At 39.3% G+C, this 24138-nt stretch overlaps 1 protein-coding gene across 4 annotated transcripts in view; it reads left to right on the top strand.

The window, feature by feature from the left end:
• The window catches only part of usp54a (ubiquitin specific peptidase 54a), a 144199-nt gene that overhangs the window by 55130 nt on the left and 64931 nt on the right, over positions 1 to 24138 (top strand). For all 4 annotated transcript variants that reach the window (XM_063070633.1, XM_063070634.1, XM_063070637.1 and 1 more), the window contains exon 4: positions 21898 to 22032. In XM_063070633.1, coding sequence (XP_062926703.1) covers positions 21898 to 22032 — 135 coding nt within the window. The remainder of the gene's footprint in view (positions 1 to 21897; positions 22033 to 24138) is intronic.

Genomic DNA, 24138 nt, shown 5'->3' with positions numbered 1-24138 from the left:
ATTATCTGCTGGATTGAAATCTTCTGTGACTTGAAAGATTTCCAATAATAAATAATGTTCCAGATGTCATCTATTAACTTTTACCAAAATACAGCCATTAGAGGAGGAATGATATTGTTGTACAATGGGAAGAATTCCTGTTTGTAAGTTATAATTTGGAAGGGTATGTATGGGTGCAGTGACCTTGGATTGATACTGATGAAGATGCCATGGCATTCGCCTAATAATTCTAAATTGCCAATTATGTTAGCTTTCATGTTCAGTTTATGTATGGCAGAAATGAATTCTATTGCATATAAACTGCATTTAAGAGCCTTTTTTTTATTGGTCATCTAAGATTAATGCAAAATGCATCAATTCTGTAAGATCAGATCCCTTCCACTCCCTGAATCTCAAATCATGGATCTGTGGCTAAGTACCTGTAAGGGCACTCGTAATTAGGCACAAGTGCAACAGATGGGAGAGTAGACCAGCAGTCTCTAGCTTCTAATGGGCTTGTCTCAGCCAGAATATGCACTTATTATCCATTAATGGTGTTAGTCTGTCTTAAGCTGGAAGGTTTCCAGTGACTACATGACAGCATATATATTCAACTGTAGCAGGACTAGCAACTGAACCCAGGTCTCTCCCCATTTGACACTGGCGTAGAATAAAACAAAACATCCACAAAAGGAGCTCTCACTATTTTGTTTACTGTTTCTTGTAAATGCAAAAACTAATCATGGAGCAAAATAAGTTGCATTTATATCACACTTGTACTGTGGAGGTTTCATGATGTTTCTCTGCAAATTGAAAACTATTTTTAGAAGGAAATAAAATCAGGTTTATTGTCACTGGTGTATGTCCAGTAATTTGTTGTTTTATGGTGGCAGTATAGTGCAAGAAATAAGAATTGCTGTAAATTATACGAAATAAATAGTGCAAAAGATGAATAGTGAGGTAGCATTCATGGACTGTTCAGAAATCAGATGGTGGAGTGGAAGCAGTGTTTACAAAACCATTGAGTGTGGGGCTTCAAGCTCTTGTGCCTCCTCCCTGATGATAGTACTGAGCGGAGGGCATGCCTTGGATGGTGAGAGTCCTTAATGATGGTATCACCTTCTTGAGGCACTGTGTTGTGAAGATATCCTCGTCGGTGGAAAGGGTTGTGCAAGTGAAGGAGCTGGCAGAGTCTATAACCATCTGCAATCTCTTTTAGTTCTAAGCCCCACACTCAATGGTTGTAGAGACACTGCTTCCACTCCACCATCTGATTTCTGAACAGTCCGTGAATGCTACCTCACTATTCATCTTTTGCACTATTTATTTATTTAGTATAAATTACAGTAATACTTATTTCTTGCACTATACTGCCTCCATACGAGGCAGTGATGCAAGCAGACAAAATGCTTTCCGTCATACATCTTTAGAAATTTGCTAGTCTGGTGATGTACCAGATCTCCTCAAACGACAGAAGGTAATCACGATTTAGCATGGGAAGATGTGAAGAGAAAGGAAAGTTATGTATGTGTTGCAGTAGAGTGCTATTCTCTTGGACTGTAATCCTGAAAGAGATGATTCTGATGGAAGAGAAATAGGAAGCTGGGTAATGTGCACCATTCAGCTCAGTAGAAGCATTGAATTACTGGAAAAAATTGTCCTTTGAATAAAACCTTTATATTTTGTATCTATTGATTAAAGTTGCAGATTGTGTTTGTAGATTACTCTTGTATTTGTATTATCTTCAAATGAGTTTAAAACAAAAATGTAGGCCGACCCTGCGTGTGCTCATGGTGCAGGGTGGATCATGGGAATATGTAATATATAATTCTGTTTTCATTTTTTTTTTGAAAAAAGGACAAGTAAATGGAAACTTCAAAAATAATCAGCAAAATTTCTTGACTTGTATTTCCGAATTAAAAGCTTGGTTTGTTCTTAGAGTTTGGACAAAACATGCAAATTGAATGCAAATTGTGTAAGGAATAGTTTCTGCAGACATTTTTAATATAGTTACACTTACAATTTGCATTTGAACATGTGGATCAATTGAAAACAAATCTGCAAAGTCCTATGACTAATCTGTTAAATTTCATTTCAAAATTTAAATTGTATGAATTGGTATTATCTTCTCACTAATAGTTTGTATGAAATACATAAAGAAACACTTTTATTTTCACATCTGGAAGGTACTTTTGTACTTTTGAATTGGAGTATGAAAGGGGTAAAGCAAGTTCACTTAATTTATATGAAGCTAGCTCGCTGTCAAACCTTTCTCTGGAATGCCCTTGGCGCATCAAGAAGCTAGGTATTTATATTTTTGATTTTGATGCTATGGCAATAATTGCTGTTTAGTATTATTCAGATTCAAGATCTATACCAACAAAGTCTTAGCACCAGCTAGTGAGTTAAAATTCTCTTCCAGTTCAAGAAGTGTTGTTATTTAAATTTTGTCGGGATTTTGGTGAAGTTTCAGAAATAGCTTGTGTATTCATTTGCCTTTATTTTCTTTGTGTTAGTATTTGCTACTGACCTTTTCATTTGGATTGTTCCGTTCTCTCAATGTGGAAAATGTTCTGTGGTTCTGTGCTGATTGTTTTGAGCAGCGATTTGTTTCCAGTGCAAGATATTTAACAGACACAAGAATGTTCTTTGGCAGGAAGGGCAAAGAGATCCATTGATTCAATTGATCTTTTGTTGTTATTAACCTTTTCCTGTAAGTTAATAGAGATGGTAAGGTTGAGCTTATGGCCTCATTGGTATATGCCAGAAGGTATCGTCAATATTGTAATCTAAAGCAAATGTAATAATACGTGTCATTTTAAACTATCTGAAAATGAAGTCGAAAGGTTTGACATGATTGAGATTGGCAAAAAACTATTTTTAACTGGACTTTCCAATTGACTGATTTAGGTGAACACAAACATTAATCTTTAGATTATTCTGAGTTCTGTAAGACTGGTCCATCTAGTTTGATTACAATCGCCGTTGCATTTGTTTATGCTAGTATTCTAAAGCTCTCTCTAAAATTCGTAAGGACTTGCATTCCAGTCTGAAGTCCCATTTTGTTTACTTCCAGAATTTTGCACCCATAACCAAATTGCATGTGAAATCTTAATTAGATGGGAGACATAATTACAGTTAAAATGAAAATTGTCTTTACTTTCATTATACAGAAGTTCTTTGTGATTATACTAAGTTTCACAATTTAATAAAATAACATTTTCAAAAATTTTTTGTATTTATTTCTTTTTCAGGATGTGCATCATTTATTGGCCCTTCTTAAAGGCCCTTGAGGATATGATAATAGGCCACCTTCTTGAACCACTGCAATCCTTTTAGTAAAGGCACTCCTGCAATTCTGTTCCGTTGGAAGTACCAGGATTTAGGGGTAGTTATGAATAAGGAAAGGTGACATATTTCTAAGGAAGAGAGTTGGCTTGGTGGGATGTTCCCTTTGTGCTTGCTGTTCATGTGCTCCTTGGTGCCAGAAGCTGTAGCTTTTCTTAGTGCTTCCAGAATAGCCTCAGCAGGTAGTTTCTTGCACTGTTCTGCAGATCTAGAACACTGGTTGTGCCACAGATATGAGCAAGTGTAGAATATTAATTGCGTCAGATTCTTGTGTTTTGAGTTTTGATTTCTGAATGGTCCATTAATTCAATGATCCACAAACACCACCTGCTTGTTCCTATTTTTGCAGTATTTATTTATTTTGTAATTTAGAGTAATTTTATAATTGGAAGCAAAAACAACCAATTTCACAGCATATCAGACAGTAATAAATCTGATTCTGACTTGAGCTACTTTTGTAGCGCAATTGAGTTTCTAGTGTGTGGTGATCCTCTGGGATGATGATGGCTGATAACTTGATAACGCCACTGAATATCTATTGTGTTTTTACTGAATATCAAATTCAGTAAATACACAGTGGATCTGTCAGGATTGGGATGTCCTGAATGTTAATTTTTTGACAGATGCTATGATATAAATCTTTCTAAACTTGTAACAGTGATTCTCAGTATTTTGCTGTTGTGTCTTAAAATTTGGACTGGAAGGGCCTGTTTTGTGCTCTATCTCTAAGTGACCTGGTGTAATGGAATTCTGAAACAAAAGAAGAACTGTATAGCACGAGAACCTTTAGAAGTGATGGTAAAAAATGAGAATGAGTTTTTGTTGAAGAATGGTAAAGTGGCAAGAATTACCAAGTTGGAGAATTTTAGCATTAGAATATGGAGCGGAGGGCTGAGTGGAAAAAAAGGGTCAAGCAGCAGATGGTGCAAAGGATCTTGTAGGAGGAAAGAATATGCCTAGTTTGTGGGTGAAAGCTTGAGAGAGTACTAATCTGCAGGAACTTGAACAAGAAAGTTGATGCATATTGTTGAGGGTCAAGACAAAAAAGGAAATGGCTGTGGGTACCCTAAAAGAAGTGGCTTCTAGGGTTGTTTTTGTGGGTGGTTTAAATCAATCACTACTAGGTCCAGGAAAAATCATTATCCTTCAACCATCAGGCTCTTGAACCACTGGGGATAACTTCATTCAACTTTGCTTGCCCCATCACTGAACTGTTTCCACAAACAATGGACTCACTTTAAATAACACTTCATCTCATGTTGGCGATATTCATATCACTGAACTGCTTCCACAAACTATGGACTCACTTTAAATACCACTTCATCTCATGTTGGCGATATTCATTGCCTGCCTTTGTTTTGTTCCTTTTGTATTTGCATAGTTTGTTGTCTTTTATTCATTAATTGTTTGCCTTGTTGGTTGCATTCTTTATTGTTCTTGAATTTACTCAGTATGCCCGCAAGAAAACAAATATCAGCGTTGTATATAGTGACATATATGTACTTTGACAATAAACTTTGAGCTTGAAACAGCAGAGTTTTGAATTTGACTCAAGTCCATAGTTTGAAGCCTGTTTAGTGATCGGTGGATCCTGTGATTGAGGCCCAAGGATCAAATCAGAAGTCCTGGAAGTTGAGACTAGTTGGCTGGAGCCTGGGTCTACAAACCTTTGCAAGTTTGGGTAGTCAAAGGCCAGAAATTGGTGAAAGCAAGCCTTATGAAAGCTGGGAAAATGAAATTGGAATAAGGACTTGTGTTACAGAACTGGAGAAGACGAAGCATGCCTTGGCTGTTGCGGTGTTGCTTTCAGGAAGAGCGAGAAAGACCGCAATGGGAATTTCAGTGGCAGACTTGAACAAAGATGATGCTATGAATACGCTAATAAATACACTTGACTCTACTTTTCTGAAACAAAGACACCTGTGGCGTTTAGTTCTTGGAGTGATGAACTTCTGGAGCGATACAATCAAATGCTTACTGAAATAATGCTGAAGGTAAAGAAAAGCAACGGCTGTGATTGGAATTCAGCCCCGGATTGGGGCCTTATGGTGAAAAATATCATGCGCAATGTACCTGGCTATAGCTTGTATCAATTGATGTTCAGCCAGAATCCCAATTGCCCCTCCTTGTTGGTTGACAGACCACTTGCTGTAGAGGGCACTTGGGAAACCTTTCAGCACTGCATGCATTGAGGAAGGCTTTCACTGAAGCAGAGTGCTCAGAAAGAATTTGAAGAGCACTGAGCACACAGGTCCATCCTATAAATGACAAATATGACTTGGGACAAAGGGTATTACGAAAGAGCAGACTGTACAGAATGGAAAGGTCCTGGAGTTGTCATAGGTCAGGATGGAGTTGTGGTATTCGTAAGACATGGAGGTATGTGTGTGAGAGTGCATCATTCCAGATGATGTAAAGCACAACCCGTCAGAACTCCATGGAGAATGACAGAAAAAGTGAAAAGCATTTACCTGGGACACGGTCACATAGCACAGAGATGAAGAGATTGCGGCTAAGCACCCAACAGAGATGCTTAACAGTGGCACAGACAGTGCTGAAGAGAGTGCAGTTGGGAACTCAACAGGCTTGCCTGAACAGAAATGATCAGGAGTGCAAACAAAATGGAAGTTTCAGTCGTAAAACAGGGCGAACTGTGAGCTTTGTAGACCAAAACACTGGTATCTCATACAAAGCTGAAGTCTTAGGATGAACAGGCAAAGCCACTGGGAGAAACAAAGTTGGTAAAACTTGAATTACTCAGAACTAGTCACGGTTGCTGGCACTGCAGAGTCAGTCGACAAGTCACATGTCAACAGACTTCATATTGTTCAAGTATGGATCAGGCCAGACCATCTGAGAAATATCAAGATGAATATGTCCTAGTAACTAAAGAGGTGTCGTTTGAATCTGTAAAACAGGATGAAATCAGAAGTTGGCGAAATATTGGAGTGTTTCAGGAAGCTGGAGACATTGGCCGAAAGGCAGTGTCTACAAGATCGGTGTGCACACAGAGAAAAATCCCAACAACAATTATACCAACAGCATGTCTGTTGGCAAGAGGTTTTGAGGAACTGAACATAGAAGAACTCCAAAAAGACTTGCCAACATGGTGCATCAGAGTCTCTCCGGCTGCTTCTCTCAGTGATATGTCAAAAGCATTGACAAACCCATTGCATGAACATAAAATTTACATTCTTACAGGGAATGGAGCTGTCACATGACATTTACATTAAACTCCTGCCTGAAGCCAGAAGCGAAGAGCAACTCAAAAAGTGTGTGTATGGTTTAGCAAATGCATCACTCAACTGGTATAAAAAGATCAAGGAAATAATGTTGAAAACAGGTGGAAAGATGTCACAAGTGAATCCAGCTTTCTTTTTACTGGCAAGATTCAGGATATTGTGATTAGAATGTCTGCCTGTCATGTTGATGACTTCATATGGAGAGGCTCACAAATCTTTGCCACAACAGTTAGCCCTCAGCTAAACTCTGCCTTTCAGGTCGTTTGGAAGGAACATGACAGATTCTGTTAGGTAGGTATTGACATTCTTGCTGTTGAAGGAACAGTACAACTGCACCAAGAAAGCTACATCCGGAATCTTCAGACAATCTGCATGGAATCCTCACGTGCCACACAACGTGATGCACCCCTCTGTGAAGCTGAAGCGGACCAATTTGAGTCAAAGATAGGTCAGATTCTATGGGTGGCAAGGCAGAGCAGACCTGACATCATGTTTGGTTCCTACAACTTGGCATCCAACACAAAACATGCTACAGTACAAACTTTACATGAGGCAAACAAGATAGTGTGCAGAATTCAATCTGAAAAGATAGTCTTGAAGTTTCAACAGCTTTGAAAAGATAGCTCACTGAGGCTCGTTGTCTTCAGTGATTCCTCACTTGGAAATCTTCCTGATGAAGGTACTCAAGGGTGGAATTTTATTGTACTGATGGGAGAAGAGGGAAGATTTTTACCTCTTTATCGGCAGTCAAAAAGTATCCGAAGAGTTATGTGGAGTATGCTGGTAGGAGAAATCCTTGCAATGTGTGAAAGTATTGACAGTGCTGTTTTCCTGGCCACACTCTATTCTGAACTTTTCCATGGTGACCCAAAGAAGGACAGTCTACTGATAACTTGATTCACAGACAACTATGCTTTGGTTGATGGCATCAAATCCACCAAGTCAGTTACAGAGAAGAGGCTTCATCTAGAGATGAGCAGGATCAAAGAACTTGACCAAGCACAGAAAATTCATCACGTGCTATGGTCAGCTACAAAGGAATAACTAGCTGACTGTCTCACAACTAAGGGAGCTCTAGCTGTTGTTGAAGGCATTTGGTACTTTAAGAATTGTATAAACTTCCAGGGGTAGACTAATTCGCATATTCTAATGGACTTCTGAATTGTTTGGACATTTGTATTGTCTTTAAAAGTTTTTCAAATTTAATTTTTTAAATATATACTTAAAAGAGATGGGAGACTGTTGGGTTCTGTTCATTTGGACTACGTAAGTATTTAGTATGCATGTGTACTCTCCCTGTTATGTGCGTGCGTGCAGTAGGAGGGAAGGGGATTGGGGAATGAAAAGGTGGCAGCCCTTAAGCATTGAATGGAGGCGTTGAAAGTAAAGTTGTTTAAACAAAAGAAAAACGTGTTCTTGTTTGAGCGTTAACACTGGCTTCTTAAACCTAAGTCAACAATTAACCTCATAACTTTTATGAATAGGGACCTGGAGCCAGTATGGTTGAGTGGTTGACCAATTGTTAGTGCACCAATGGAGGTGAAATATGAACAGCAGGTCAAACAATAAATTGCAGAAAATTCTGTTATGTTAATTCAAGTAAATATTAATGTTGTTAAACTAGTTATACTTTAAATATTTATTATTGTCTCATTGGGAATTTGTTCTGTGAGTTGATCAATTCTGCCATTTTAAAGTTGTAGAAAGGATAAACTTTGTAAAGAAATGGATTTCCAGTTCGTGCTTAAGCTAGTTTCACATACTCAGTTGAAAATTATTTTTCTATGGTACACTGCATATCCATTTAATTCAGCCAGTCAAAATGTCTTCTGAAGTCCAGAGATCAAGAATTATTTTATTTTTATTAGTTAAAGAAATTTCAAAATGTTTTTCAAGCTTCTTGTAAAGCTGTGAATTTTTAATAATATTAAAGATACACAAAAGTATGTTTTTTTAAAATTTGGAATAGTTGTAATCATATTTGGTAAATTTGATCAGAACAGTAATGTATGATATTATAGTTAAAGGTGAGGAGGTTATGAAGCAAGCCTTTACTACCACGAAGGTAAAATACCAGAGGAAAAACTGATCTTCATTTCATGTTGTGAATATATTACATCTGATGATAACAGAACTGATTGGTTTATTTGTGTGTAATGTTGAATTGTCTCATTGACCAAAACCTGAAAAGTCAAGGTCAGATGAGAGCATTAGAGACAGAAGCAAGAGTGGGCAATTTGGCTCCTTGACTTTGCTGCACCTTTTATTAAGATTATGGCTGATCTTGTTACTGTGATTGAAGTCACTGGAGAGATACTGGAGTTCTGGATATGAAAGTCTTCATTTATCATGCAAAATAGACATTCTTGTGGAGACACTTGTGGTAGTCTCCCAAACCCAAAGTACATCACATTCTCATACTCTTAAAATCATTAGATGATTCATTACAGTTTCAATAGTTACAATGACATCATTTACTTTGGATGGGTAATGCTTCTTTAGAAATTGCATATCTACAGTGGGCGTCACCTCTAAATGTACAAATAGCTTGGCTGAGACAAACTAATTGCATACTTCCCTGAACTTGCACAATGTTACAGTAGTGCAAATTCCTTGAATTTTAAGGCGTAAACCAAACTTGATGCAAGGCAATTAACAAAACCCCATTGTCTTAACATTTGGCTTATGCAACCATGATTCACGATCACCATTTTGCAAAGGTCTTTTTTTTAATTCAGGTTACTGCTTGCAATTTACAATCTATATTAAGAGCTGAATTATTATCTGCTATATTCACATAACTCCATAATATCCCCTAACACTCTGATGTTGGCTTCAGCTCGACCTTCCTCTGTTTCCTATTATCTTTGAATCTCTTTTAGTTTGTGAATATCTTTCTTGCCCTTGAATATATTTGAAATTGTCTTGCGTTGAGAGACAATTCCAAAGATTCAGGTTCCTCCAAGAGTAGAATTTCCTTCATTCTGTCTTACGATTCTGAAAAATACCCTCTTATATGTAGATTTCCTGAATAAAACACTTTCTCATCATTCTCGCCCTTCTCAATATTTATTTAATTTAGATCGCCTCCTATCCTTCCAAACTCTTGAGTGTATCTTCAATCTCCTCATCTTTTCCTTGTAGGTCAGTCAGTCTCTTCATACTTGGAATCAACTCATCACTAGTTTTAATAAAAGATTATTTACCTGAAATTGTCCACATGTTCTTACAACCCCATATGCTGTCTGAAGAACATTATTGTGTTATATTTTGTTTCAATATTTGCACCCTTTCGTATATAGAGCTCCTGAAAATGTATAAACATCCAGAGCAACTTGGAACATCAAACTAAATGATCCAGTCCAATTGCTGAGGTTATACCTCTTCCCCACCCACCCTAAATTGGCTGTAGACAAGAGGTATGACCATTCCCCTCAGTCCCATTTCTCTATTTATATACATATATATTTCATAAGCTCATCAATCTGCCCCTCCTATCACCCACCAACATGAGGGATAATTTACAGTAACCAATTAATTATTATCTGTGAGATGGAGGAAATTATAATACCTGTGGAAACCCACTCAGTGATAGAAAAGGTACAAATTCCACAGACACAGCACTCACGATCAGGGTGAAATCTGGATTGCTGGAGCTGTGTTGCATGCAAGGAATATTGAATCTCACCAAATTCAAATGTTGATACAGGTCTTTATCTTCAGAATTTGTTGTTTAAAACAATAATGACAGCAGTGAGAGGATTTAGCAGGCAGTCTATCATTCTGTGGTATTTTCATCTTGATGGTTTAAATGTGTAATGGAAGATATTACATTCAAATTACATGTTTGTGTTGAATGACTGCTTTTTTGGATGCAGTTAGGCATTTTAGGTTAATTAAGTATTGTGTGTGTGTATATGTAAATATAGATTAATTTAGAGATACAGAATGATAATGCTGGCTGGTGGTGTAGTGGCATCAGCGCTGGACTTCGGAGCGAAGGCTCCCGAGTTCGAATCCAGCCGGCTCCCTTGCATGCTTTCCATCCGTGCTGGGTTGAGCGTCGAGTTAGCAACTCGGCCTCATACAAATAAGAAAGCCTGCTAAAAAAACGCCGTCCTGAGGGCATCCAGATGACTCCACTCAGAGTTAAGGGCTTTCTTCTTTCTTCTTCACAGAATGATAATAGGCCCTTCTGGCTCAAAGAACCCATGCCACCCAATTACACCCATGTCACCGATTAACCTATGTGTCTTTGGAATGTGGGAAGAAACAAGAGCTCCCCGGGGAAACCCATGTGGTCGAACTTCTTACAGGCAGTAATGGATTGATTTTGATTGACCAATATCTAACATAGATGATTTGATTTTTAATTTCAGGCCTCTGGTGAATGGGTTTTTTTTAGAACAGTCCTTGTTTTCAGAATCTTCAAAATTTCTTTGATGTGTTAATGTGAACTGCTGTTTTAAATCCTATCTCTACAAATGTTTGTTCCAGGGGAAAATATTTTAAGTGTTATATGTGCTTACCGTCAGCTTTCCATATTTATGCTCTAAATCTTTTTAATGGTGTGAGAATGTATGGTTCCAAAGGTCTTTACTGAGCTCTGGACTCTTTGTCCTATCTTTTTTTTCATTTCCTATTTTTTTTGTTGAGAAATACTAACAGGCAAATTAAGTATGTTTTACATAATGTAAATAAAGTGGGAGATTGATTCAAAGCTGTCCTTTTAGTCATTGAATTTCAGTGAACCTTTTGAAGTGCAATTCTGGAGAACCAGTTTAGGTTTTACTGGGCTTTCCCAATTCATTGTTCTGCATACCAAATTTGTAGGAGGAGGATCTGGAATTATCACAGGACTCGTGAATATTTCAAGGTTTAGCCAGTATTTTTCACTAAGGTGTGAAGAAATATTATGTGAATAGAAAAGCTTTGTATTCTCTGTGCCACATGATTTTGTTGATTTTGGCAACAGATGCTTGCCCACAACACCCACAACAATTAAAGTTTTGCTACAAGGTCATGGTTAACATTGCAGAACTTCTAACCACACCCTTTATGTCTGTGACGCCTGATCTTCACAAATACATTACATCATTTCAACCAATACAAATATATCGGCAAACAACAGGAATTCTGCAGATGCTGGAAATTCAAGCAACATACATCAAAGTTGCTGGTGAACGTAGCAGGCCAGGCAGCATCTGTAGGAAGAGGTGCAGTCGACGTTTCAGGCCGAGACCCTTCGTCAGGACTAACTGAAGGAAGAGTGAGTAAGGGATTTGAAAGTTGGAGGGGGAGGGGGAGATCCAAAATGATAGGAGAAGACAGGAGGGGGAGGGATGGAGCCAAGAGCTAGACAGGTGATGGGCAAAAGGGGATACGAGAGGATCATGGGACAGGAGGTCCGGGAAGAAAGACGGGGGGGGCGGGGACCCAGAGGATGGGCAAGAGGTATATTCAGAGGGACAGAGGGAGAAAAAGAGTGAGAGAAAGAATGTGTGCATAAAAATAAGTAACAGATGGGGTACAAGGGGGAGGTGGGGCCTTAGCGGAAGTTAGAGAAGTCGATGTTCATGCCATCAGGTTGGAGGCTACCCAGACGGTATATAAGGTGTTGTTCCTCCAACCTGAGTGTGGCTTCATCTTTACAGGAGGCCGTGGATAGACATGTCAGAATGGGAATGGGATGTGGAATTAAAATGTGTGGCCACTGGGAGATCCTGCTTTCTCTGGCGGACAGAGCGTAGATGTTCAGCAAAGCGGTCTCCCAGTCTGCGTCGGGTCTCGCCAATATATAAAAGGCCACATCGGGAGCACCGGATGCAGTATATCACCCCAGTCGACTTGCAGGTGAAGTGTTGCCTCACCTGGAAGGACTGTTTGGGGCCCTGAATGGTGGTAAGGGAGGAAGTGTAAGGGCATGTGTAGCACTTGTTCTGCTTACACGGATAAGTGGCAGGAGGGAGATCAGTGGGGAGGGATGGGGGGGACGAATGGACAAGGGAGTTGCGTAGGGAGCGATCCCTGCGGAATGCAGGGGGGGGGAGGGAAAGAAAGATGTGCTTAGTGGTGGGATCCCGTTGGAGGTGGCGGAAGTTATGGAGAATAATATGTTGGACCCGGAGGCTGGTGGGGTGGTGTTTCCCTTATCTGGACTGTTATCTGTGCTGTTATCTTTGGCTGGGAATTTTCCCTCTTGACATGAATCTTAGCTTTGTTCCATAAAATGTGAAATTTAGTCCTCATGTCCTGCTGAGTTTCAGGTTTTTAAGTTGGTGCTAACCACTTGAATCAAAGTTAAAAAGGAAAGGATAGACTAATTATAGATATAGTTTTGCTTTGGAGTTCAATATGTTGTAAATAAAAACATGCTGCAATAAATTTCAAAGTTTAAAGTTCAAAGTAAATTTATTATTTAAATACGTGTAGGTTACAATATACTACCTTGCAATCACACTTAAAATGTTGGAGGAACTTAGCAATCAAGCAATATCTGTGGAGGAGAATAAACAGTCAACATTTCAGGGCAAGGCCCTTCATCTTGAGATTCAGTTTCTTGCAGATATTTTCAGGGAAATATGAAATACAGTAGTATTTTATGAAAAGCAATACATAAAGACATACAAACTCAATGTGCAGAAGAAGACGATTGTGTAAATAAAAATAATATTGAGAGCAGGAGTTGTAATGAGTCCTTGAATGTAAGTCTGTAGGTTGTGGAATCAATTCAATAGACAATAGGTGCAGGAGTAGGCCATTCAGCCCTTCGAGCCAGCACCACCATTCACTGTGATCATGGCTGATCGTCCACAGTCAGTACCCTTTTCCTGTCTTCTCCTCATATCCCTTCGCTCCACTATCTTTAAGAGCTCTATCTAACTCTTTCTTGAAAGAATCCAGAGAACTGGCCTCCACTGCCTTCTGAGGCAGAGCATTCCACAGAACCATGATGCTCTGTGTGAAAAAGTTTTTCCTCAACTCCGTTCTAAATGGTCTACCCCTTATTCTTAAACTGTGGCCTCTAGTTCTGGACTCCCCCAACATCGGGAACATGTTTCCTGCCTCTAGCGTGTCCAATCCCTTAATAATCTTATATGTTTCAATGAGATCCCCTCTTATCCTTCTAAATTCCAGAGTATACAACCCCAGTCGCTCCAATCTTTCAACATATGACAGACTCGCTATCCCGGGAATTAACCTTGTGAACCTATGCTGCACTCCCTCAATAGCTAAAGTGTCCTTCCTCAAATTTGGAGACCAAAACTGTACACAATATTCCAGGTGTGGTCTCACCAGGGCCCTGTACAACTGCAGAAGGACCTCTTTGCTCCTATACTCAATTCCCCTTGTTATGAAGGCCAATATGCCATTAGCTTTCTTCACTGCCTGCTGTACCTGCATGCTTACTTTCAGTGACTGATGAAGGACACCTAGATCTTGTTGTACTTCCCCTTTTCCTAATTTGACACCATTCAGATAGTAATCTGCCTTCCTGTTCTTGCCACCAAAGTGGATAACCTCACATTTATCCACATTAAACTGCATCTGCCATGCATCTGCCCACTCACCCAACCTGTCCAAGTCACCCTGCATTCTCATAACATCCTCCTCACATTTCACACTGTCACCCAGCTTTGTGTCATCTGCAAATTTGCTAATGTTACTTTTAATCCCTTCATCTAAATCATTAATGTAGATTGTAAATAGCTGCGGTCCCAGCACCGAGCCTTGCGGTACCCTACTAGTCACTGCCTACCATTCTGGAAAGGACCCGTTAATCCCTACTCTTTGTTTCCTGTCTGCCAACCAATTTTCTATTCATGTCAGTACCCTACCCCGAATACCATTTGCTCTAATTTTGTACTCTAACTTCCTATGTGGGACAATTGTGAAGTTATCATACAGACTGAGCAGTTGAATTTATTAAAGAATTGTCAGATACAAAATCAAGAGGGAAAAGCACAATTTTTTAAAATACTATTTTAACATTTTGAAAACATACCAGGATTGGAGCAAGTCATTCAGGTAAACTTAATGTTATTTAATTCCATTTTGAAATATTCCTGCAAAGGAATGTTGATGCGTACACAGAACCAGGGTGGTTGTTATGCAGTGACTATGCTAAGTTATGCCATTACAAACTCACTTTAGTCTCCTGAAACAATGCAGCATTTCACGTAAGACTAGTTATTTAAAAGTTTAATTTGGCATTTGTTCACTGATTTTGCTCGTTTCTTTGGAGAGGGTTGCACACAGTGCAGTCTCATTAGATAATTTAAGAAGTTTATGTTATTTTACTTGTGAAAACCCCAAATCCCCTGCTAAATTCACAGAGTACTGTAAGTAAATGCCAATAGTTTTGTCAAAAACTGGATTAATACATGCTTTCGTGGGGTACCAGAGGATGGCTCAGCAAGATATCAGTATCTTCAGAACGAATTGGAGGAGGAAAATTGTGGAAGATGAACTTAATTTTTTTTGAGCCATCTTTAGAATTTTATCTTTTAAGCTGATTTTGGTGAAATTTCAGAACAACTGAAAAATATAAGCTGTTTAGAATGATTTGTGTATCAATATATTTAGGACAATCATATTTCTACAATTAATCTACAAATTAAAAAATGCTCCTTTTTCTTCCTGTTTTGGTCATCAGAAGCAAATGCCTACATTTGTGACATATTATAAGTTTTAGAAAACTGGCTTGATATTCTAAATTCAAGAACTTAGTTTCCTAAAAATGCTTAACTTTCAAGCCTTATTTTTTTGTAATAAATGTAAATCTCCTTATAGCCGCTCAACCCTTCAAGTGGTCATTTAATACTAAGGCACGTAAGAACTTCTCATTGATGTTGATGTATGTCTGGAAGTCTTCAGCTTGGAGGCATGTGGAGGCTGGAACATTGGGAGCATTTAAAGAGGTAGTAACTCCATTTTTTTGAGAGATTGGGGAATTTGAGAGTCGTAGGGAGCTGGCATAGAAGTGGGGATACGGCAGATCAGAGATGACAGCACTGAATGTTTCAGGTGCCAAATCGTCAACTTCTGCTCTCATTTTCTTCTGTTGCCAGGAATGATTATTATCAGTTTATTGAAGCAAATTTATGTTAAGATTTGAATGCACCTTGGAAATAGTGCATTCCTTTGTGTATTTGAATATATTGGTTCAGTTTTCCAAAACTTAACATGTTATAACTGCAGTCGTTTGTTTCTGATGACAAATACTTGTGTAATGGGCATATTGCATGGCAATTAACATTGCCTTTAATCTGGTATCTATGTCCCCTCAGTTGAGAATCTCCCTCTACTGAAATTGTCTTGCCATCTACCCTGTCACGTGTTTTTAGGACAATTAGATCACTGTACTGTCCTCACACTGTTGTGTGCAAATCTAGGCAGGGAGTTAGACATCTTCTCAAAAATCACCCGACCCAGAAGCTTTCTTCGGGATTTTTAATGTGAAAACTTCATGAAACTGCAAAAATGAAATAAAACATGTATTAGATTCAATGCGGAATGTTTGCACGCTTGAATATACCAATATTTTTGATTATTCTCACATCAGTGTTAAACCAGGTAATACACACATACAACATTCTACAGCTATGCCTTGCACTGGAGTGAACTCGTGGTGCAATGCAGACCTAATTTCTTTAGCCACTTATGATAGGACAACTATCTATCCCCAGGAATTAGTTGACGAATCTCTTTGAGACTGCCCCCAATGCCAGTACATCCTTTTTTTAAAATAAGAGGGCCAGTACTGTACACAGTATTCCAGGTATGGTTTCAACTCCAAACCCCTTGCAATAAAGATCGGTATATCATTAGTCTTCCCATGCATAAGATTTAAAGATTAGTTTTATTTGTCACATGTATGTCAAAACACACAGTGAAATGAGTCGTTTGTGTCAAATCAAATCAGTGAGGATTGTGTTAGGCAGCCCGCAAGTGGTTAGGCAGCCAACATGGTATGCCCACAACTCACTAACCCTAACAATACGTCTTTGGAACGTGGGAGAAAACTAGAGAACCCAGAAGCAACTCACACAGTCACGTGGAGAACATACAAACTCCATGCAGCTGTTGAAATTGAACCCCAGTCTTACTGCTGGCACTGTAATAGCATTGTGCTACCATGCTGGACTATGTCCAGAAATCTATTTTTAATCAATTGACCAACTTGTGCTTGCATTTGGTTTATGATATTCAATTTAAATCACCTTTTTGGAATGTTGACTAGAATTACTATTTAATGGAGTTGTATTGAATGAAAGAAAGAGAATTTTTTTTTGCTGCTTAATCCACTTCCGCTGAAAAATTGAGTGTAAAGTACTGAGTCTAGAAACATAATGTTTTTTATCCTCAGTGTCATTACTTCTAAATGAACTTGTGTTAAGCAGAATTCCTGTTCTTTGATATTTATCACTGTCACAGTTGATATGTCACTGAAATGTTAGGAAGAGGAAAAGATTGTGTTTGAATTATTCAAGGTGCTGGGGATGTGTTTTCTCAGTAAGCACGTAATACCTTATTACAGATTTCTTGTTGCCATTGAATTTCAGTGTGTCAGGATGAGCTGTTTAATCCAGGCACAGGATTGTTTGTTTCCCAGAGAAAAATATGGAATTCAGGTGAAGAGTGCCAAGACCATGAAATGTTTCTGGTAGGAGTAGTTGAAGAGGATAATGTACTTATGGTGAAACAAGACAAATGCAATGATGTGCTGGTAGCTTCGGAGCATTGGTGTATAGCAAAAACACTGCCATTGATCAGTTAAATTTAAATGGCCTGTTCCTTTGCTGTGTACTTATGTAACATGGTGCTGAAACTAAACCTTGTTCTATTCTGCTTTCCCTTGGTAAAAAATTATTATGTTTTCAACTTTGAATTAGTATGCTGTATCTTCTGGTTGTTTGACAGTAATTGATATTACTTGAACTGCTGGTGCTAGCTTTGTTCAGTTGATAATTTGTGTACAGTAAGCTTCTTCACGTGGCAATGAAAATAAATGTTTCAGGTGTTGTCTGACTAAGTGTTGGCTTTGCACTATATCAGAGTTGCAGCTGCGTCTATGTTGAAATCTCTGAAGTGGGATTTGAAGCCACAAGCTTCTGAAACTGCAGTTGGGTACTATCTACAGAGCCACAGCTGGCACTCTAGTTGTTGACTTAATCGATGTCAATGAAATAACATAATTGAAAATGATAGGGCCTTGTAAGTTTTATTCATAGTAATCAATTGAAGTAATACAATTGTTGGATGGCAAATTTAGGAGCTAATATTTTTTCTTGAAGGATATGATTGTAACATGTATATCTTCAGGATGATAATGAGCTGATCTGCAATATTAAAAAAAGTAGAAGTTAATAGCTTCAAATATATTCCATGTAATATTACCAGTGTAATACTGGGACCAAAAGTGTTAAATTTCAAGCAGACTAGTTTTATGTTCACTTGAATGTAGATTAAGGGTTGATCTAATTGAGAAGTGTAAGATGATTAAAGGATTTGATTTAGTGGGCAGATGCATCTGTGATGTAGATTAGTCTTGAGGTCCGTTGGGTTTTACTCTGCTGCTAGTTCTGTCGCTGCCTGGATTGGATTTCTTGGTACATTTCAGGCTGGAGGCACTTATAAATAAGGAGGCATGAAGCCACAAAGGGATATAAACACTGAGATTTAAATTTTGAAGTTGAGATTTTAGATAAAATTAAAATCAGCAAGCACACCACAGATTTTATAGGATGTAAAATGGATGGGATGAAGGATAAGCAGGAAGCTAGCAGAAAATTGGAATGTTATAGTCTTGGGAGGGCCAGGGCGTGAATGAGGATTTTCTCAGAAAGTGGGCGGTGGAAATAATGGAGGAGATGATGGGTCGGACACTCAATATGATATTTCATATTTTTCCTCTTTAAAGCATAGTTTCTAAGGTCATTATTACCCCTCAACCATCCAGCTCTTGAACCAGAGGGGAAAACTTCACTCAACTGCAATTAACCCATCACTGAACTGTTGCCACAACCTGTGGACTCACTTTCAAGGGGTCTTCATCTCATGATCTCAATATTTATTGCTTATTTATTTGTTATTATTATATTTATTTTTGTGTTTGCTCAGTTTGTTGTCTTTTGCACACTGGTTGCCTTGTTGGTGCGGTCTTTCATTGATTCTATTATGATTATTGGATTTATTGAGTATGCCATTGAATCTCAGGGTTGAAATTGGTGACATATACGTACTTTCATAATAAATTTACTTTGAACTTTGATTCAGTCTGAAATCTGGAAGGGGCAAGGGTTAGGATTGTTGACCTAACATAGTTCGTTGTGAAATCTTTCTCCTATTTCCTTATGAAATAGTAGAAACTATATTTCTGAACTGATAATCAAAAGATGGAAAGCATAAATCCCTTTAAGTGACTCAAGTCGAACAGAAACTTGGTTGTTCTTTGCTGCTTTTTGAAATAATCTAGCTTGATTTTCTCTAACTTTGTTTTATTTGTGTGCATCACAGATATTCCCTTTGTTTGATCGTCTGTACTGCCTCCTTCCCTACAACTGTAAACCATCTCTGTCTAAAATCTATTTCCTATACTGATAAAGCTGTGAAAAGAGAAACAAAGAATTTAATGATTTGGCTGCCTTTCACGACTATGGCCAATGTTATAAATCTTTATTTTGCTAGTGTAAAAGCAGTTAATACTGGTGTGTGTTATCCATTCCTGATACTCTGATGCAAGATATAAGATAAACCATTATCTTTCTGAGTAGTCTTGAGTGGCTACATGGCTAACTCCTGTTCCTAGTTTTCATGCTTTTGAATGAGAGGAGAGTTCAGGCAAAGCTGTCAGTAGTAAGGAAAGGTGGAGATGGTGAAAATGTAAGAAACACTCACAAAGTGTTGAGCATTATTTGTGGAAAGAGTTGCCTCTACTGCTAACACCCAGTAGCACTCAGATTTACTGTGATGAGTGCTTTCAGACATTCACAATGGCTAAGATTATCTCCAAACTGAACAAGGATCTGGACCCACTGCAACTTGGCTACTGCGACAACTGGTCTACAACAGGCACAATCAAGCTGACTCTTAACTCTGCTTTGGAGTACCTAGACATCGGCACAATGTACAATTGGCTGCTGTTTATCAATTATAGTTTGGCATTTAACACCTTTATCCCCTCTGTGTTAATCAACAAGCTTCAAAATATAACCCGCTGTATCTCTGTAACAACAAATTTGTCATCAGGAGACCATAGTCAGTGTGGGTTGGTAATAACATCTCCTTTTCACTGACAGCATAAGTGTACATCAAGGATGCATGCTTAGCCCACTCCTCTACTCTCTCTCTACACTCATGATAGTGGCGTAGCACGGTTCAATTGTGATCTATAAATTTGCTGATGACTGTATTGATGTTGGTAGAATCTCAGATGGCAATGAGTAGTGAGATATTTTGGCTGGTTAAGTGGTGTTGCAACAACAACCTCACACTAAATATCAACAAGACCAAGGAATTATTGTGGACTTTAGGAAGTGGAAGTCGAGAATACTCATTGATAAGTCAGTGTAGAAAACTTCAAGTTCCTGAACATCAACATCTCAGCGGATTCATCCTTGTCCCAACATATTAGAGCAATCACTAAGAAGGCATGACAGCAGCTCTACTTTGTTTGGCGTTTGAGGAGGTATCACTAAAGACTCTTGTAAATTTCTACAAATGCAGCATTCTGACTGGTGTTTGCACTACAGTGCGCAAGATTGAAAGAGGCTGCAGAGGTAGACTCAGCCAACTGCATCATGGGCACAACCCTCTCCAATACTGAGGACATTTTCAAGAGGCAGTGCCTCAAAAAGGTGGCATCCATTTCTAAAGACCCTCTCTCTTCGTCATTACCATCAGGAAGTAGGTACAGAAGTCTGAAAACCCATGCTTAATAACTTAGGGGCAGCTTCTTCTCCTCTCGTCCCACTGTCAGATTTGTGAATGATCCATGACACTACTTACTTTTTTTCCTCCACTTTTTATGTATTTTGTACTTTGTGGTAATTTTTATGCCTTGTACTCTGCTGTTGCCGTAAAACAATATATTTCATGACGTTTGTCAGTGATAATAAACCTGATTTTGATTCCATCACATCGAAAATCCCTTGTCGGAGTTAGAAAGAGATTTATTTAAAAGAAAAAGTAGTTTTCAGTTGCAGGAAGGATGAATAGAATAAAGGGGATATCTGTGATGCAGAGACAAAGTATGTGAGTTACCTAAAGTTGGAGAATTCATTATCATCTAGAAGGCTGTGATGTGTATAGATAGGAGATAACAAGAGATGAAATGTTCCCTTGCAAGGAATCACAGACAGGTCAAAGTGATAGGCAGCCAGAAGCTCAGGGTTGCATCAAATTAAATACAGTTGTTTCTGGAAGCAGTCCCCTGTAGAAGAGAATTTACATTTGCTTTCTCTACTATAGTGGAGATTACATTGTGTACACCGAATGTGGTATACTATACTGGAAGAAGCCCAAGTAAATTGCTAATTCACCTGTAAAGGCTGTTTGGCTCCTGAGATGTTTGGAGGGGAAGAGGTGAAGTGCATCTAATGGGAATAGCTTCCCTCTTGTTTTTTTAAATACTTTATTTTCAAAATTTTCAAAAAACAATAAAATCAACTGGAATATATAAGCTCAGACACGTGTGAAAATAAAATGAGCAAAAAAAAAAGAAAAAAAGGACTTACCATTAGAGCGATGCCTGTTGTACAGAGTGCCCAAAAGTGCTAAACATTAAATCTCGAATGAGGGCTGTGAGAGATTAGCTGGAGGGAAATTGTTCATCTGCCCCCAGCCTAGTCTAGGTAGGCAAGAAATGGATCCCAGATAGCCGAAAATTTTATAATTGAATTGGTTCTCAAGAACCTAAGTCTCTCGATCTGTATGACTGAGATCATGTCAGTCATCCGTCTCCGGAAGGAAGGGGGAGAGGGTGATTTCCATTCCCTCAAGGTAAATCTTTTAGCAACAGTCATCCCCAGCATCAGAGACTATTGCATAGCTGTAGGGTCCAAGACCGGTCACGATCTTGTACACCTTTATCAAATCTCTTCTCACCTTTTTTGTTTGAAGGAGGACAACACGTAACTTATGTGGTTTACCTTGTAGATGAAAGCTGTCATTACTGGAACCATTCCATTACATTCTCTTCCAAATTAGGGTTCCTTTCAAAGTATACCAGTGTTCCTAAATTTTCTGCCCCGTTAATGTTTCTAGGTGCCATTATTTATTGAAGGTGGCTGGTGTAATGCACTGACTGTTTTTTTTTGCCGTTTAGGGAATCTTCACTCAGTTTCAATACAGCAAAGAAAAGGTACTACCATCCGATGCTTTGCGGAGTGCTCTTGCCAAGACCTTTCAAGATGAGCAACGCTTCCAGATGGGGATCATGGATGACGCAGCAGAATGTTTTGTAAGTTAAATGACTACCTGATTCACTATTTTGACTAATTGCTGATGCATTTTGCAGTAAAGGAGCTAATTTGGAAAATCCAAGGTATTGTGCCCAGGACCTTAACAGGGAGAAAGTGGTGTCCAGCAAAGTCAGTAAAACAGGCAAAAGCAGCACTCAGGTTTGCAGACATGGTGGGCCAGGTGCAAATAGGCCCATTTGGCAAAAGGCGACAACACAAAAGCAAGGGTGAACTATGGTGGTAGAGGAAGTTAGGCGACAGGAGGAGCAGATGAGGTATGCAAGTGCAGTGTCTCAGGCAAAACAGGGACAGTAGACAAGGTGGGAAAGCAGTGAGAATAGAAAATTCAGCTGGAAAGACTAATGGGAAAAGGAAGGAAGAAAGATTAGCTTCCTTATAAGAGCTGTTTATGATGTTCTCCCAACTCCCAAAAATCTGAACCAATGGCTCAGTGAAGACCCAGCATGTCCACTCTGTGGAAGAACAGCAAACCTTAGTCACATCCTCTCACCTTGCAAAGTAAGCCTCACTCAAGGAAGGTACATGGAGGCAAAACCAGGTCCTCAGATGTTCCGCATCCATTGTGGAGAAGCAAAGGCTGAATAATAACTAAGCCTCATCTGACTGGAAGAACCATCATCTCCTTTGTCTGGCAAGGACGGAAAGTGCCTTCCTCAGTGACACGGTTGGAGTCAGGCATACTGGAGTCTGCTTGTGGCTGGAACATGGCTGTCAACCTCGACAAAAGGCCAATATTTCCCCCAGAGATAGCCATTGCCACCCTCATACCATATTTGGTCTTGTGGTCCAGCAGTCTGAAGGCTGTAGTATTCTCAGAGCTGACAGTATCCTGTGAAGGTGCAGTCCGCGAGACATATGAGCAGAAACATGTAAAATACGTTGAGCTGGCCACAGATGCTAATCAGCGTGGATGGAAGGTACAGAAACCTGATATGGAAGTTGTCCTGTCCAAGACCAGAAGAAGCTGCAGAAGATCGTGAACATAGCCCAGCACATCACACAAACCAATCTATCCTTCTACCCTTCTTTCCTTGGACTCACTTTACACCGCACGCTGTCGGAGCAGTGCTGCCAGGATAATCAAGGACATGACTCACCCAGCCAACACACTTTTTGTCCCTCTTCCCTCCAGGAGAAGGCTTAGGAGCTTGAAGATTCATACCGCCAGATTTGGGAACAGCTTCTTTCCAACTGTGGTAAGACTGCTGAACGGATCCTGACCCGGATCTGGGATGTACCCTCCAAATATCCGGACCAGCCTCTTGGTTTCTTTGTTCTACCTTACTTTCCCTTTTCTATTTTCTATTTATGATTTAAAATTTAAAATTTTAATATTTACTATCGATTTGTACTCCAGGGAGCACGAAGAGCAGAATCAAATATCGCTGTGATGATTGTACGCTCTAATATCAATTGTTTGGCGACAATAAGGTATAAATAAAGTAAAGTATAAAGAGGCTGGCTGCAGAAGATTTGTGGCTACTACCATGGTCAGTTTGCTGAAGGGATTGGGAGTCCGAGGCCAGAGCCAGCAGCAAGCTATAAAAGAACTCTCAGTGGTCGCTGAACACCTACGCTCTGTCCGCTAGAGAAAGCAGGATCTCCCAGTGGCCACACATTTCAATTCCACGTCCCGTTCCCATTCTGATATGTCCATCCATGGCCTCTTCTACTGCCAAGATGAAGCCACACTCAAGTTGGAGGAACAACACCTTATATTCCGTCTGGGTAGCCTCCAACCTGATGGCAACAACATTGACTTCTCTAACTTCTGTTATTGTCCCTCCTCCCCTCTCACCCTATCCCTTATTTATTTTATCTCTCTCTCTCTCTCTCTATATATATAATATATATTCCCCCCCCCCCTTCTTTCTCTCTTTTTCTCCTCTGTCCCTCTCACTATATCTTCCTCTGGTGCTCCCCTCCCCCTTTCTTTCCCCCTCGGCCTCCCGTCCCATGATCCTCTCCCTTCTCCAGCCTTGTATCCCTTTTGCCAATCAACTTTCCAGCTCTTAGCTCCATCCCTCCCCCTCCTGTCCTCGCCTATCATTTCGGATATCCGCCTCCCCCTCCCACTTACAGAT

This window comes from Mobula hypostoma, chromosome 18, assembly GCF_963921235.1.
Source record: "Mobula hypostoma chromosome 18, sMobHyp1.1, whole genome shotgun sequence".
In the NCBI taxonomy this organism is placed as follows: domain Eukaryota; kingdom Metazoa; phylum Chordata; class Chondrichthyes; order Myliobatiformes; family Myliobatidae; genus Mobula; species Mobula hypostoma.
This window is presented reverse-complemented; position numbering and strand designations above follow the sequence as displayed.